This window comes from Rhinopithecus bieti, unplaced genomic scaffold (assembly GCF_001698545.2).
Source record: "Rhinopithecus bieti isolate Rb0 unplaced genomic scaffold, ASM169854v2 scaffold_2888, whole genome shotgun sequence".
Lineage (NCBI taxonomy): Eukaryota > Metazoa > Chordata > Mammalia > Primates > Cercopithecidae > Rhinopithecus > Rhinopithecus bieti.
Genome location: NW_016804209.1, coordinates 715,675 through 734,214, shown reverse-complemented (window position 1 = coordinate 734,214; position 18,540 = coordinate 715,675). Strand labels below are relative to the sequence as shown.

The window sequence follows — 18,540 nt, the reverse complement described above, 5'->3', positions numbered from 1 at the left end:
TCTGAAACTATTCCAATCAATAGAAAAGAGGGAATCCTCCCTAACTCATTTTGTAGCATATTTCTAATTTTATTGATTATTGACCTTAACATTTATCTTGAAGTCTATAGTTGATCAGTATTTTAACGTTCATCGTAAAATACACAAGGAACTGAAAATGCTTTGATTATCCTCTTCCCTAGTTTCCTGCTAATATTTTTGTATAGCTCATTCTATTTTATTTTTTTAATTGAGAACTTAGTCAATATTATTTTTCTTTTTTATACAGACAATATTGTGGAGCCCTAATTAGGGAAAAGTAGTCAGGCTGGTAGAACCAGGGAAGGCAAAAAGAGAAAGAAGATAAGCTATAAATCTGCCTTTCTTCGTGATCCAGAACATGTAGGTCCTTCCTGCATGAAACTTATCACCAGATACCTGCAAGTTAACCCGCTGTAACCTCGGCTTATCAGTACTGCACAAGCTCTCTTCAGCATATGGTATAAACACTATTCTATAAAATCTTCAGCAAACCTTTGTTTCCTGGCAATCAGTTTCTCTTCTGCTGGCCTGCTCATTGCCTCCTTACAACGTATTTTCCTGCTTTTGCTAATAAATCTGTCTTTCTTTATCTACAGCCATCTTGGTTAATTATTTAACTCTGCACCACTGGCTCAGATAGTCATCACTCACCCACAACAAATATTTATTTAAATTTGCCCATGAATTTACCAGTTGTTCTCCCTTCTAAATGCACCTCAGTCATTTCTTCTGGGATTATTTTGCTTCTGCCTGAAGTATATCTTTTAGAAGTTCATTTAGCGAAAGTAAATTGATAATGAAACTTCTGATTTCATTTTCTCTATTTTGTTTTGATCTTTGAAACTGTTGTACTGCATACACACTTCTTAGGTTGACAGTTATTTTGATTACTTCCATCAGTGTGCTGAAAATATTGGTCCCCTGGCTTCAGGCTTTTCTTATGGTTCTTAAAATGACTGCCACCAATCAGTTTGTCATTCTCTGTCTTTCATATCTGCAGTTTTACTTATCTGTGTTTTTGTACTGATAATTTATCCATTTAACATTTGTTGTGCTTCTTATATTAGTAGATTTATGTCTATCAGTTTGTGAATTAACCAGCTTTGTTCAGTTTGTTGCTTCTTCACAATTCTTTCTCTCCTTTCCTCTGTAACTCACATAACATTCATATTGGATGTTCTCATTCCAGCTTCCATGTCTGTTAAGCTCTATTCCATGATTTTAATATTTTGTCTCATTTTACAACATTAGCAACTAGAAAAGTAGAACTAAGAACTTCATGTGATTTCATTTCAAATACATTAGTTTGAGATAATTAAGAAGCCTAATAATCAAGTGATGACAATGAAAAAAAATGAAAACAAGTCCCAGAAAACAATACATAGATAAGTTTTACTTCTAATGCTTATAATTAGTAAAATTAAATAATGTAAATTTACAGACACATAAATATGTAATAGAATGGTTGTTTTAAAATTTAAGAAAATGATAAACACAAAATTCAGGGTAATGTTTATCTGTGAAAAGGAAATAGATGAATGAGATGGGGGAACATCTAGGTAGATACCGATTTCTTGGATTGTGATGTTGCAAGGATATTCTTATTATTGTTGTATTTTATAACTTGCTTATACAGAATACATATCACATATAGTATTTATCATAGTGAAACAGATGATAAAGAAAAATTTGAATTAATCAGATTTTTCTCTAACAGTTAGATACCTCCACTTTGGATTTCAAATAAACGTCCAAAGCTTTACAAATTCAAAACCAAATCCTCGCTTCTTAACTGGCCACCCCCATCCACCTCCCCAGATCTGTTGCATTTTCAGTCTTTTTGATGGTTTTGTCATTTTCCCACTACCTGCTCCCTCCATGATCTTGGAAGCCGTCTTTGACTTCCCTGCTCTCATTCTCTATGTAATCTATTTGTAAATCCTACTAATTCTTATTTCATACAATATCTCAAATCAAACTTCTTCTTACTCTTTATTACTACTCTCATTCAAGCAACCATATCCCAGTCTGGGATCCATTTCTCAGTTGCTTTCCCCTGCCTCTGCTCTTAGTCCATTCTAAATAGAGGAAAAACAAAACAAAACAAAACAAAACAAAACAAAAAAACCCAAAGAAACAAAAAACAATGCTATTTAAGAAAACCCACACACATTACTAGATGTGTGTGGTTGTGTGGTTTCTCTCTTTGCACTAGATGTGTCTTTTGTCTCTCAGGCTTAAATCCTGCAATATCTTCTCATTAGACTTGGGATAAAATTTAAACTTCTACTTGGCCTGTCACCTGTCTACTTCTCTGTCCTAATTTTCTAAATCTTCCCTCTGTCATCCTTCAGCCTTGCTTGGAAATGTGGAAGAATTAAGTGCTATGAACAAGTAAAAGTTAATGAAGAGAAAGTGCTTGTTTCATTTCATGCTGTCCATAATGAACATTAGACATTTTCTCTTTCTCTTGAAATGTTCTTCTCTACATCCCTACTCCTTCTTGGCTCCACTTGAAGTTACCTCCTCCACCTTCTACCATTCTCATTCTAACCTCCCCCATCTCTCTCTACCATGATTTCCTTTAATCTCCCCATAGTATTTACCACTATATGAAATTATGTCATCTCTACATTTGCTTACTTGTTTAGCTTGTATCTTCTCCAGTAGAACGTGAGCTCTGTGAGGTTAAGTCTTCTCCTTCTTGTCTACCTCTGCATTCCCAATGCCTGTCAGAGTGCCTGGAAAATAGTGGGAGAGCAATTATATATGTGTTGAGTGAATAAGTGAAACTAACACTTTCTTCTTAGCAAGTTACACTCTGTTATAGCGGTGTCATTCTTCCTGGTTTGCAAGCTATCAATTTTAATTATTTTATATCTCCAAGACCACTATTAGTTCTCAATGTTCTGTATTCTCTATTCCCTTGTCATTTCTTTATATTCTCATATAAATTATTCTTATCACTTCTTTGCCAGAATTGCAATTGTTTTTCTGCCCAGACTGTAATACTTTTTGCACCCTTGTAGAAAACAGCCTTCCTAAAGCAAGTCTTATATTGCATAAAGACTCTCTGTTGCCCCCTCATTAGACATACAGTTTTGCCTGTAGTACTCAAGGTCTTCTTCAGTGTGTCTCTTAACTAATCTTGAATGCTTCATTCCCTCCCTTGTCTTTTTTGTATATCAAATATTTCAACTAATTTGTCTGTGATTCTAATGCACCCAGTACCTTGTGCATCCTGCCTCATGTCTTTTCCTTTATTTGAAATATTTTCTCTTCGATTTGTATTTGAAAGTATCTTATTTATCATTCAAAGTCCATCTAAGAGGCTACCTCTCGCATGAAGCTTTTGCTGGTTCTACCAGTAGTAAGGCCCAGCTGACGTTTATTTCTGTCTTAATGCAGAACATTAAGTATTCTCTCACAAGAGAATTCTTAATGTGACAGTTATGTTTAAAAGTATCTCATATTGTCTTCCAGAACAGTGTTAACTCTTCCTGGACACAAGTTACTTCAATTAGAAACTATTCTTTATATCTCTTATAGCACCTAGCCATAATGTATATATTAATTAAATTATAACTTAAGAAACATATTTTAGAAATTAATGAGTGCTTTATCCTTTATCATGTATTGATTGTAGGATGACTGTAATTACTTTGTGTTCTCTCTTCCCTTATATTAATAATCACTAAATAATTATACGGTTAAAAGAGACAAAGATTTTTAATACATTTCTCAAGTAGTTATAATAATAATTAGACTCTTAAAGAACTACATACAATTTCATTGTGGAAATGGTGAAGTAGAGTTTGGTGGAGAGTTGGGGATAACATGATTTAAAGAAGCAAAGATGAACTCTAGAGAAAGGTATTTAAGAGAAATAAAATATAATATGGCTCTGTGGTGAGAATAGCTAACATTTTGTTTACTTGGAAAGATTTTAGATATATTGGCTTCCTAGGGTATAAGAGCACCAAGAAAGAAATATTGATTTTTATAGTAGAGAAAATGAAAAAACAACTGAGGATATTTGAATTTGGAGTTTTGTACAATTAATTACTGAGATTTTAACAGCTGGACTGTAGGATTATGCCTGTAATCCCAGCACTTTGGGAGACTGAGACAAGAGGGCCATTTGCGCCCAGGAGTTCAAGACCAGCCTAGGCAAAGTAGCAAGACCCTATCTCTGAAAACAACAACAACAACAAAAACCAACACTTAACAAAAGGAAAAAACCTGAATTGTGAGTTTATCTAACCACTGTGTAAAGGAAAAACTCAGCTCAGTAATAATGGAAGAAAAGATACGGAAAATGAAGTCAATTAAATTTAGAACATGGTAGCATAGGATGTCAGGAAAGAAATGAAATGTTCTAGTTCTGATTTTACCCGACTAGCTTTAAGACCCTGAGCAAGTCACTCTCTGACCCTCTATAAATATGTTTAGTTAAACAATATTTAAAGTGTCTTCCAGATTAAACATATCTAAATCAATGAGAATGAAAACTAGAAAAAAAAAAAGATGCAGGTTTAGGCAGCAATAGACTAGAAGATGTGGCAGATTTTTATGATGATCTGAATATGAGACAAGATTGAAAACAAAGTAGAAAATTAATGCTCATAATAAAAACTAGAGAAGCATAGCTCTGGAAACTTAGTCAGATATTATTAGTGCTATGTTATCTGAGGATTTTAAATGATATTATATGCCTGGGTATGCTTTTCTAGTAAATTGGGTAATGTTGATCTATGATATTGATGATTATCACATATTATATATCAGTACTTTTTTGTGGTTATATAGAAATCTTAATTTTCCTTTTTAAGAGATGATCATGGAGGAAGCTAAACAGTAGATTTTGTGCATGTGTTTTATAAAGGTAATTCTTTATGGCAGATTATTGTGATAGTATTTATGAATTATTCCTATAACTATAATTGAAAATATTAAAGATGAAAAATAATGTAAATTCTATGGCTTATTGAACTAGAGTAAATCATATATTTTGGCCAATATTAACCCAGTTTTTTTGACATATATCAGCAAGGGAGCTGACAGGTAGCATTTTGTCCATTTATTGATGCCACGAGGCAGTTATTATGTCGATATGGAACAAAATTTTGAAAAGACTGAATGGAAACTATGAACAAAGAAGGTGACTACAAGAGACTCTGAGTCTTTATTCTTTTTTCCATAATATGGCAGAATAGATTACTGTATTTCCTTAATTTGATGGAGACATTGCAAAACAGATTCTTATCAAAAAGAAGAAGAAAGCCAACACTGAGGGAAATAGAGGTGAAATAGACAAAACGCATTCAGACCAGATAAAAAAGCTCTAGCAATAGTCCAGCTGTGTGACGGTGAAGACGTGAGCTACAATGGGAATGGAGAGGAGGTTAGTTTTGGAAGGTGGCAAGGTAGTGGATATTGTTCTGAAAAGTTCTGCATCAGAAACTAAGAGTAAAGTGGCATATAATTTGTTATTTTATTTCCCCAATGTATCTAAAAGACACCTAAAACATTTATTGAGATCCTTCCAACATTTGGTTAGAAATAGTAAAAGGGCTATAACAATGTACAAAAATGAAACATAATAAGTGAGATTAATGTTACATGAAGAATAGAATAACAATAAAATGTACATTCAACACGCCTAGTTAGAACTCTAACAAAAGCTTTACCTGTTTTCTTATTCTAGGATTCGAATACCAGGTATCAGTATTTGTATATAAAAATACAGAGAGGGATCTTTAACTCCAAATTTTGTAAAATAATACAGATGTATTTGCCGTGATTGAGCTAATACTCCAAAATTAAAGCTGTATGCAGTTCTCATAATTACATGTAGTATAATTGAAAGGATAGTTCGTAATTAGGAGAGTTCCTTCTATCTCTTACTTACCAAAGAAATGGTGAGAAGTCCATCGAAGAGGCTAAGAGTCTAGATCTATTCTCTGTGTCCCTTGTTTCTTCTTGTTTCATGTTCTGGTTTTTCCTGGAATGTCTGAGTCTTGCTTTGGATCCTTAGTTACTAAACTGAAATCTTTGCTTGTGCACTTTTTTCCAAACACCATCCTTGAATACTATCACTGTGCTTCCCTTCAATTAGTTCAACAAAATTCAGGTTGCAAATTGAATGTCTGTCCTGCTTGTCCCCCTCCCCTTTGATTCATCACTATGTAGTGACGAATGGTTGCAGCTGTGTTCATGGTTATGCAGGTTAAACCCCTTTTCTTGGGAAGTACTACATTCTTCTGCAGAGAATAGGGAGCACATACAAATTCCCCTTGATATGGAAACCTGGTATTTCTTGTGCAGCACTTAAATATATGTCTCACAACAATTAAGCTATACCTTAGATTATAATACCCTGGTTAATTTCTAAAAGCCCGGTAGTATGTTGTTTGCATGACAATTATGTGGAAAAAAATACACATACACATTTAGGAAAGAAGTGTTAAAGATCTTTAGTTAAAATAATACATCTATGAATTATATTTTTCCTCATGGCTTTTCTAGGCTTCTATATTTCCTGTAAGTAGAGTTGCTTTTATTATAAAAATACAATTAAATGTGTGTCCAATGCTGCATATGAAGAGAAAGGGGCATTCTATTGAGAAGAGTAATGATGTCTTGAGCCTCTAAAACCCAAATTGTACCTTGAAAATGGGACATACCAGAGGAATAGACAGAAGTAGAGTCAGTGATGTCAAAATAAGCAACAAAAAAATGGACAAAATATACTTATTCATGAGATAATCTTTATTTATTTATGTGGCCCCCGCTTAGATTTCTTCAGGTATTATACCTTCCATCTGATTAAAATTTGTAAACAAGTGCATTCTAACCAGGGATGCTGTATATAATTGTATGTTTTCCTTGGACTATGTATGTGACCAAACAGTAGCAAATGAAAATGTTTCCTTTAAAATATCACTATGTCCTTATTCTGTGGTGAATCTATGGAATAATGTTCCTTTCTGTTTCTTTCTTTTGGTGTTGAAAAAGAAACCAAGTGTTCTTCTTTAAATAAAGAAGAGAATATTTGCCTTCTGTACTCCATATGGAACATGGTATGTAGGTAGGATTACCTCTGAGGTCTAAAGACGTACTAGGTATAATCATTTTAAAGACGTGATGATCAGATATCTGTTTTGCTGGACACAGAAAATACAAATGACTAAATCGGTGTTGTTTAATCACAGCTCTCAGGAGAACCACCTGACAAAAATGATGAGACAGAAGTTTTCCTATCAGTGTCTCCATATTGTTTATAGTATCTATACCAATCTAGGAATTTGACTTAGGATTTTACTTGAAAAAAGAATTCCTCTACTCATTTTCATCTTCCTGCCTTTCCTCATACCTTTCCCACTCCCTAAGAATTATCTTCTTTCCCCTTCTCTTCATTCTTGAAAGTACCCCTCATTATCCTACTTTCTCAATGAAGACTTCAACCATCACCATGCACTCCGATCTCCAGCTCACTGACAAATATCTGAGTTTATGGTCAGTTCCAACAAAATGCTTCTGGTTGTTTACTGTGTGTGAATTTTCCTTTCACTTGAGGGTATCACAAATGTCTTTTAAGTTCTAACTTACAGATTTTCCATATAGTAGTTAACTGCATATTATATCTAACTCAACGTCTAACTGCCTAGGATGTGTATAATGCTAATGCGACTTTGTGCCAGCCTGCTGTCTTTTCTCTGCCCCCAGGTTCTCAGAACATAGAAAAGTGTGAGGCACACTCACATTTAATATATTGTTAGGTTGTTTGTTTTGAGGCAATGTCATCCTTGTTAGTATAAGGCATTATATTCCTGAATAGCAGAATACTCCTCCATTCATGAAGTTTGGTCTTATACATTTTCTGTATTATTGCACAACAAATAAAAGACTTCGGATTTCCTTATATAAGTATATTGACAGATGACTAACCCATGTTTCCTATGTTTTATAACTATGATTAATAACTGTAATTTTTTTAAAGGTCCTCCTGGACCCCCAGGTGAAAAAGGAGATCGAGGTCCCACTGGAGAAAGTGGCCCACGAGGATTTCCAGGTCCAGTAGGTATGGTAATTATAGCTAATCATATACTGTGAAGATAGATGATATACATCCAGGTACATGTATGGGGAGGATTGCTATTTTATTTATATCCTGCAGAGGGTGTGTATGTGTGTGTGTGCGTGTGTCTGTGTGTGTAAATGTTGAAATGTTGGCGGGGGGTAGTAACTGTTCTAGTAGCCTAATCATATAATGTACTAAATGATAACCATTACTCATGATTTTTGAAGAAAATAAATGTTTCAACCAGAGTAACCAAATGGAATTGTTCATAAGTCTAGAGAGTGACATGTATATAATAGATAGCAAACAGTATAAGGCAGACCTAACCTTAGATCATATGTGAAGGGGAGTACAAAAATTATCTTTGCATCGAATAGATCATCTTCACATTTGCAAGCTATCTCATTTTTAAGACATAAAAACTCATACTAGTAGTGAGTTATGAATCACAAGCAAATTGGAGTATATTTCTTATGTAGTATTTGGAATATATCTGTTTAAACTAATGAAATCTGAATGTACATATTGCTAACATATGGATGACATTTACCTTTGCTGACAGTCACTCTGTGCTTTACTAAGAGCAAAAGTGTTTCAAATTGTTTTCCTCTAAGTTGTAATCTTGAAAGAAATATTTTAGAAAACGACAATAGAAGACACAGAAGAGAGAACATGAACTTTCTTTGCTTGAAAAAATAAAAAAGATAATAACATGATTGTCATATTAGCCTTGGCTAGAAATGAAATATCCTGCATGCTGTTTGATGATAGGAAGTATATTGCAAGGTCTAATTATAACTAGAATGGTTTGTGTTACCAAAAAATGTCTAAATACCACGTACTTCATCTTATTTTCTGTCTTTTGATTATATAAAAAGTTCTTCTTTCTGATCAATGTATTGACTAGCCCTGGTCACATCAGAAAAGTAATTTTTGACAATGAAAAGCATGAACTTGATACCTACCTAAGCAGATATATGTATATGTGTGTATATATATATAGTGTGTGTGTATGTGGCATATTATATGTGAAGATAGATGATACATCCAGGTACACACGTTTTATATTATGTATATAAAATAGCAATCCTCCCCATATATATAATATGCCAGGTCAGATGGTATTGGCATTGGTGTGCTTTTGAATGCCTTGCCAGGAAAGAACTTTTTTCAGGAAAGCCTTTCTACTTGACTAATGCTAAGCAGATACTAACAATATTGCATTAATGTCATAAGCAGGGGAAATAATCAGTATTAAATCTGCTGCCAGACTACTGTTGTCAAGGGTCTGTTAGCTCCTCCATACAAACTGCAATTGTCAGAGCTCTATAACTCAACCATAAAAGTTCAGTCTGGGCTACAGCTTGCCATACAATGGTTCATCTTGGGAAAATCTTCTGCAGCTGTTTCTGAACTATGAATATATGAAATAGAAGGATTTGTAAATTTCAGCTTGTGTCTTTGATTTTGTTTTTTTTTTTATTGTAAATTTACAATTTGTCATGGTTTAAATTTACAGGGTAAAAAGTGATGTCATAATTTGTTGCTTTTGGTACTGCTCATTTACACACACAGGCATTACCCAGTTCCTCATAAAAGACAGGTCGAGTTCCTGGGGGTAATCAAATGACTCTTTTAGGGTATCAGGTTACCATGTAGTTTGGTGCACTGCAAGAAAAGTATTCAAAATATCAGGCATCTTTCCTAATGAATTATTCCCTGATTACTTGCTACATTCTGTTCATTTATCCACCAGATTGTCTAAGTGCCTCATATCTGATACTGAAATCAGGAAGCAAAGAGTATATGATGGACAATCATAGTAATTCTACTTTCTAAATTGAACAGGTTTATTACGTCCCCATCTGTACATCCATTTGAGCCTACTAAACTCAGCTTGACCAAATCAAACTCATCTAGACTCACCATCATGATGCAAATATCTGCAAAACCTAAATGGCTGTCCTAGTAGCCTCAAATAACTAATACATTAAATATAGTAGAATTATTACTGATATACTATGGTGGATATTATGTTTACATATGCTTTATTCCCCAAATAAGAACAAATTTATTTTAGAGGACTATTTCCTTGAAAGCATGCTAGGGAGAATGGCCTATCACTTTTCACTCAAAAAATATGTGCTGAGCACTTTCTCCAGGCCTAGTGTTCTACAATACCCTGTAGCGTATGTGTAAACAGATACAGAATCTCTGAATTCACAGAGCTTCCAGGATGATAAGTAATAATACAAGTGAGGCAAATGTCATGATCAAGGATTTTTGATCTCATGTGCATTCCTTTTAAGGGGCCAATTTTAGAGTTGTTTTCCCATGACAACAATGTTTTGAAGGAGAAACAACTTTCTTTTCTAAAAGAATCTCTGTGTGGGCCATCTAAGGAGCTGTTTATGTCCATGTGATCAATAACAAGGTAGTTTGACCTGTAGGCATGGCAGGGGCTACCTACATGAGATGCCCTGGGAGAGAACTGAAGGCTCCTCTGACTGCAAACTTTTCATCGTCAGCCAATACTATTTACTTTCCTTACATAGTCTGAATTTTCCACCATAGGAATCGTGTCTCCGGAAGAGAAAATAAAGCTCATCTTAACCATGGATATTGGAAGAGAGGAACCATATTTTATTAATGTTTATATCCATATATATCTTTACCCTGGCCCACCCCTTCCCATAGGCTGTGGCCCAAGAAGGCCTCTCCCTCAGGCTTCAACACGGACAGGATCCCTAAATATACACCTGAGTAAGGAACGTTGCCTGGCTCCAGGCTGTCGCTCTACGCCTGAGTGTTGAGAGCGGGTTTCTTCTGGAGGTAACAAATGGTGCCAATGAATCAAACAGTGTCACTGCTAACTGTGTACGTATCATTAAATAAAACTAAGTTTAGAAGCCTTTACAACAGGCTGGTGAAAATGATGAGGATGAGGAGGAGGGGAGAGGAGAACAAGAAAAGCTAACATTTACAAAGTATTCGTTACCTGTCAGGCAATTTTCTAAGTGTTTTACATGTATGAGCTCTTTTAATTATCACATCAGCCTGATGATGCGGAAACAAATAATACACCCGTTTTACAGGTGCAATGCACAGGGAGGTTAAATGACTTGCTCGAGGTCAGTCAGCAACTGGTAAGTGCCAAAGCTGGTATTTGAACCCCAATAGGCATGAGTGCAGAGTCCATGCCCTTAACCAGTCTGCTACATTGCAGAAAGGAGCCAGAACAGAGCAGGACACCTAGGATGTGTGAATAATTATCAGACCAGCTTTACGTAAGTGATTTGATCACTGGGATCTTATGGAACTATCTCTGTAAAATGATGGATTCTGATTGGATGATGTCTAATGTCTCTTGGAACATCCCATGGCTGAGATTCCGTGTAATTGTACTTATATTGTCCATGAGTTAGAAGTAGGTGCCAGGCCCTTCCCATTGCCACAGATTATTGTAGAAAATTAGTTAATTGCCTCCTGAAAGCCTCAGGGAATCTGATCTTATGCAATAAAGCTCAACAACGGTGCTTATATTTTGGGGACAACATTTTCAAACATCATTAAACAAACAAGTCACATAACTCCATAGGCCATATAGAGTCTGCTTAACCATCTCCCAGAACAGAGCTCTATGACTGCCTGATTTCTATGCAAGTATCTCATATGCTTCATTTACATATTTATTTGCTCTCCCATTGAAAATGTACTTGATTTGTAGTTGGACAACCTTGATTTTTAGTTGAACAGCTATGTTCTGAGCATCACTGTAAGGTACTTGAGAAGTCAGCATTGGAGGGGCTTCTCTGATGCTCCTGTCTACAGCAGGCACCATGGCATTCTCTGTTCCATTACCCAGTTTTTCTAAAATTATAACCCCCAAATTACCGTCTGTCTTTGCTATCTTTCTCACTATCTGTCTCGCATTGTTTCTCCACTCTGGAAGATCTATTTTTAACTCCAGGAATGTACTGAGACTGGTACAATATATATTTCTTGAATTAATGAAGGAAATAGTAAAAGTGGAGGTTACTTGTGAATGGCACTCTACAAAGAGTAGGGAAATGTTTTCACTTTTTTTAAATTGGCAGAATTTACTGTCAGTGTTTTTATTTGTAAATTTGAATGACAGGTCTCAGTAACCACAAGTGCAGAAGTCTCACCACCTTGCTTACATAGTGATGGAAGGTATAAATATTAATCAGCGTGTACTGAGAACAGATGTTAGGTCTTTGTTAGGCTGTGTACTATGAAGTCCAGCCAATATATACTACTTCGTAATTAAATTGAGTTGAAATGTCCTGACTTTACTAATATTTCTATACATAGTTTATCACTTTATTGCTTTGGGAGCAATCGTTCTAAACATAGTTTATCACTTTATTGCTTTGAAAGTTTGCTTAATTTCTGTTGGAATCAAAGGTTTATACTGGATTAATCAGTATTTCTTACTATTAAGAATAATATACTTCTTAAACTGAGCGCTTCTTAGAGGGAAGTTAGCCCAGTTTTAGGTGTCTTTATTAATAAACCTCAAGAAAAGATTTTTAAAATGTATTTAATATATATATATATAAGCGCTGTCTTCTAGAACTTATGAACTAAAAGTAATATTCCAAAATGCTGGTATTGGGCAAAGATGTGTAATCAATTTCTTACAATGTGCCTCCCCAAGGAATCAAGTGAAACTGGGTGAATGAGATCTCTCCGAATTGATAATGACACAAAATAAGATGCCGAAACTGTTACAATAGTATATCAAGAACCACTGAACTCTAGGATAAAATATTTTATTTCACAGGAATATAACATTTTCTTTTGTATGCAGTTGTTATGATCACCATAGTAATATTGGGTAAAAAAATAGCCATTTTCAGTTTTAATTTAAGCATATAAAACCCTAGATTTGTTTCAGTATATAGTATATACTCGTAAGTAAATCTGTGTATCGTGTGTGTGTGTGTGTGTTTATGTTTATTTACACTGGGATTACAATGAAATATGTAAGAAGAGGTCCATGATAGATAAAGTAATATATTTCAGAGCCAAGACACCAATTTATTTTATAAACACTCATTGATACTTTACATTGCTTGAGTTATATTTTTTTCTAAGGCGAATCTTAAGAATTCAATTTTCAGCTTATACATTTTAAAGTTGTCATTTCAGCTATAGCGAAATTCTGCCATTTGATGATTACTGGCTGACTACATAAGTCTTCTGGTTAAAACTCCAAGATCTGTTTTTTCTAATGTGCTTTTATTTCTACTAACAATATGTTATTTTTTGAATAGCTGCAATGTGCTGAATGTACTAAGGTTTATATTTATTGCTTATATTATCTTTCAATGTCAAACATTACATTTTAGGAAAGATACTATTCCTTCATTTGGAGTTTCTCTAACTTCATATTCACTTATAAAACTAGATGTTTTCATTATGCTCTCAAGTCTGTATGAAAATGAATTATTACCTCCTTTTTTTCTTCATTAATAATGTAGGTCCTCCAGGTCTTAAAGGTGATCGGGGAGCAATTGGCTTTCCTGGAAGTCGAGGACTCCCAGGATATGCTGGAAGGCCAGGTATTACGATAATGTGTATTTTCTTTATGGAATACGTAGAAGAAACACCAAATAATTTATATATATACATAATGTTATATATGTAGTATATATATTTTTAAATTCTTGGATGATAGAAAGTGGTCATTGTGTGAATACTAGTATTCACATGCAGTTATTTTGTGGTCTAAAAATGATTTCTGAAATCACATTTTTGAAACTGACTTTTGTTCACCTGAGGAAAGTTTCTATATCCCAAAGGAAAATCATTTAAAAAACCACACAAGATTTATAAACTCTTCACAATAATAAATCATCACGAACAATGATATCCATCTTTGAACAAAGACAGTTGAAAGACTGGCAAAGAAAAAAAAAAGAAGCAAAGTATCAATACCCATTTAACTACAACTTGCCAGACTTTGTGAAGTTACAGTTAGCAAAATACAGAGAAGTCTGAAATCCTATCCTCTGCAAAATAAATTGTCTGCTCTTATCTACTAGTGCTTAATCATCAGGGTTGTTCAGCATTTTGAAATGTACACACATGATGATATTATTTCCATCAGCTCTGCCAGTAGCCTAAGCTTGAATTGCAAACTTTGAACAGCAATTTTAGAAAGAGCTAGGCTTACTGTCTCCTAATTTCAAAGTGAAGAATCATCAAGAGAATAGAGTCGGACCAAGTGCAGAGGTGAGCACCTGTAGCCCCAGCTATTTGAGACGCTGAGGCGGGAGGATTGCTTAGCTCAGGAGTTTGAGACGAGCCTGAGCCACATAGTGAGGCCCTGTGTCTAAAAAATAAGAAAAAGAAATAAAAGGAATAGGGTCCCTATCATTGAGGTATTTTAAAATACATTTTATTTTTAGAACAGTTTTACATTTATAGAAAAACTACACAGAAAGCATAGTGAGTTCCCATAAACCACCCATGGTTTCCTCTATTATGAACATCTTGCATTAGTGTGGTACATATGTAACCATTAATAAAGCAACATTGATGTATCATTATTAACCAAAATCTATAATGTACATTAGTGGCCACTCTTTGTGTTGTACATTTAACATGTTTCAGCAGAGGTATAATGTCATGTATCCATCATTACAGTATTAGACAGAAGAGTTTCGCTGCCCGAAAGGTCCTCTGTGCTCCACCAACTCTGTTCCTCCCCACCACCATCTCTTGGCAGCCACTCATCTTTTGACTGACTCCGCAGTTTTGCCTTTTCCAGAATGTCATGTAGTTGGAATCATACAGTATGTAGCCTTGTCAGATGGACTTCTTTCACTTAGCAATATGAATGTAAGGTTTCTCTATATCTTTTCATGGTCTGATTGCTCATTTCTTTTTTTTTTAAGACGGAGTCTTGCTCTGTCGCCCAGGCTGAAGTGCAGTGGCATCATCTCAGCTCACTGCAAGCTCCGCCTCCTGGGTTCCCGCCATTCTCCTGCCTCAGCCTCCCAAGTAGCTGGGACTACAGGCGCCCGCTACCATGCCCGGCTAATTTTTTGTATATTTAGTAGAGACGGGGTTTCACCCTATTAGCCAGGACGGTCTCAATCTCCTGACCTCGTGATCCTCCCGCCTCGGCCTCCCAAAGTGCTGGGATTACAGGCATGAGCCACTGTGCCTGGTCGCTCATTTCTTTGTATTACTCAATACTATTCCATTTGATGGATTTACCACAATTTGTTTATCCATTCATCTATTAAAGGACATTTTGGTTGCTTCGAAGTTTTAGGCTGGGCGTGGTGACTCACACCTGTAATCCTAGAACTTTTGGAGGCCAAGGCAGGCATATTACTGAGGTGGGTGGATTGCTTGAGATCAGCAGTTTGAGACCAGCCTGGCCAACATGGTGAAACCCTGTCTCTACCAAAAAATACAAAAATTAGCCAGGCATGGTGGTACATGCCTGTAATCCTAGCTATTCAGGAGGCTGAGGTGTGAGGATCACTTAAACCTGGGAGGCAGAGGTTTCAGTGAGCCAAGATCATGCCACTGTATTCCAGTCTGAGTGACAGAGTGAGACCCTGACTCAAAAAAAAAAAAAAAAAAAAAAAAAAAAGTTTTAGATGTTATGCATAAAGCAGCTATAAACATTAATGTGCTGGGTTTTGTGTGGACACAAGTTTACCTAGGAGTGTGATTGCTGGATCAAATGGTAAACATATGTTTAGCTTTGGAGAGGATTATTTCATTCATTCACCCAGTCCAAACAACTTGATGAGGGGTCACTGTGTGCTGGAGATAAATACAGCACAGCTGCTGTTCTTAAGGAGCTGGAGACAGAAAAAAATGCATAAGCAATTAGCTATAATGCCATGCGGTGAGTAAACAACCTTGGTGAGGTTGGCCAAATGCTGTATGGAAGTAGAGAGTATGGAGTGAATAATTCCATACCGTAAGAAAATGTGTTACATAGAAAATAGTGTTTGTTAGTGCCAGACTCAAAGAGGCCTAGAATTTCTTTAGGTTTGTCTTTCTCAAACTATAGGAGGCATTGGAATCACCACGAGGATATGTTAAAACAGCTTACAGGACTCCACCCCAGAGTTTCTGATGTGGTAGGTCTGGGATTGGGCTTGCATCCTCACCAATTTCCAGGTGAAGGTGATGCTATTGGTCCAGGGACTATGTTTTGAAAACTATTATGTTTAGGTGGAAAAAAACAGCGGAGAAAAAGTAATCAAGCACAAAGGAAGACAAGGGCAGAGGTAATAAGTCCCTTGACAAAACATATCCTTAGGACATCACTTCTTATTAAAAGACACCAATCTGGTAGAGATGTGAGCAGCAGTGCTGGGTGCTGCTCTAGTTGTGCTGCAGACTAAAAGAAGGAACAGTACAGTCTCTCCTCTACAAGAGTCTGAAGAAGGTGGTAACATTAGAAATAAGTCCAATAATTGTCAAAAATGAAATATGTAAAAACAGGTCCATGGTAGATAAAGTAATATATTTCAGAGCTAAGACACCCATTTATGTTATAAACAGTCTTTGATACTTCGCATTGCTTGAGCGGTAGTTTTTCAACAGCCTGGACTATGTGAATGACATCAAAACGTCATGAGATTCTGAAACAAAAGTTCACAAAGAACATCTTCCATCTATTTTCTTCTATTCTCCCTCCCACACTCCTTTTCTTCCCACCTTGCCCTTTCCTTCTACATGGACTAAGTACACACTGCTCATAAGGATACAGTGCTAGAAACAGGGAAATGGAAAGTAAATAAAACAGTCTACAACGGAAAAGATACACAAACCTGAGAAGAGAAAGAGAAGACTTCATACTTTCTCCATGCATAGCAGATCTATAGACTACTGCATTTATAAGACCTGACATATTTACTTCAGAAAGTTTGGAGGATTTAATTGAAGTGAAACCTTGCATATCTTCAAAATCCGTAGAAGGCTCTGTTCTGCCTTGTTCAACAAAGTAGAACTTTCAGCATGCAAATAATGTGTTTCTGTCCATTTTGCCTCTTGAAGTTCATTCAAAGCCTGATTGTGTCCCTCAGGGTAAGTTATGGTCATTTTCAGGATTATCTAAAATATTAGACCATACACAGTTCATTTATTAACTCAACACATTTACTAAACAGTTTCTCTGTGTGATTCATGGAGCAATCTACAGATGGTTGAACACAGTCTGAAATTTTGAGGAGAGGCCAGAGATTAAAAGACAAGTTTAGCTATGATCATATAAATATTCTTCAGAACCCCTGATTTTAATAACATTTTATGGGTAGAGAGTGGGAAGGTACAAAGAGAAGAGGCTTAGCATAAAGCTTTAAGTAGTTCCAGAAGTACAGGCTGAGATGAACACAGTAGCAAATGGAAGAGAAGTAGCCCAACTGAAGAAGAAAACCCAGAGAATAGAGCATGAAAAAAGACAAAGACAGAGTTTCAAAGGTGGTCAAGTAGGGTGAAGTCTACAAAAAGCTCTTTGCTGCTTCGGGGATGTTGCCATTGTTCAGAGCAGATTCCGTGGGGTGGGGTGATAACCAGATTAGGGTATGTGGAGGAGGGAATGGTGGATAAGGGTTGGAGATGGGGTACAGCCAACTCTTGAGCTGCCTTGCTATGCAGAGGAGGAGGAAGAGATGCACTTTTAGTTCGTTTTGTTTGTTTCATTGTTTTTTTCTTTGAAGGAGGGATCTGAGTACCATTTAAATGCTTATGGAAAGATAAAATAGAGGAGGAGTGGCTGAAGACAGAGGAAAGCAAAGCAAAAAGATAGTGTAGGGTTAATGAGAGGGTATAAGGTGAGGAATTCAGGGACCAGGAAGATGCACTAGGCTTAGGAGACAGGATGATCACATTTAAAAATAGCTTAAAAAAACGGGAGGTGGAGAGGCAGGCTACAGCTGCAGAAAATTTGGTTACTATAATTAAGGCATATATGCAAAAACATCTAACCTAGTATCTGGCTCATAGAAGAGACACTTAAAAATGCTTGACATCATGATGATGTTATTGAAGACACCTCCTCTTAGATTCTTTCAAGTTAGACTGTCCTCTTACATATGACCTGGTTCTTATTTTTAAATGGCTTTTAGAAATATAAGTTACCTTTTTTAAAAGAGTGATACATAGGTCAGGAGATAGTTAACTCTAGGTTTGGACCAAGCCCTTGCATTCATTTTTTACCAAAGGTATCATTCTGAGGGGCCAATTCATTCCTCTCCTTTAGAAAGGATATTTTTGATATTTTCAAGTGTGAAAAAAAATTTCCAAGTATCATCGGTAAGGAAATCTCTGAATCATGTTAAAATGATACAAAACATTTGTTAATTTATAAGGAGATAAGGCATTTCATTTTACCATCTTTTTTTTTTAGGGAATCTTTTTTTTTTTTTTTTTTTTTT

The 18,540-nt window shown here is 35.7% G+C and overlaps 1 protein-coding gene across 2 annotated transcripts in view; it reads left to right on the top strand.

The window, feature by feature from the left end:
* Positions 1 to 18,540, top strand: part of MSR1 (macrophage scavenger receptor 1) — a 113,650-nt gene that overhangs the window by 55,609 nt on the left and 39,501 nt on the right. For both annotated transcript variants that reach the window (XM_017867200.1, XM_017867201.1), the window contains exons 6-7: positions 8,024 to 8,104; positions 13,612 to 13,692. In XM_017867200.1, the coding sequence (XP_017722689.1) occupies positions 8,024 to 8,104; positions 13,612 to 13,692 (162 nt within the window). The remainder of the gene's footprint in view (positions 1 to 8,023; positions 8,105 to 13,611; positions 13,693 to 18,540) is intronic.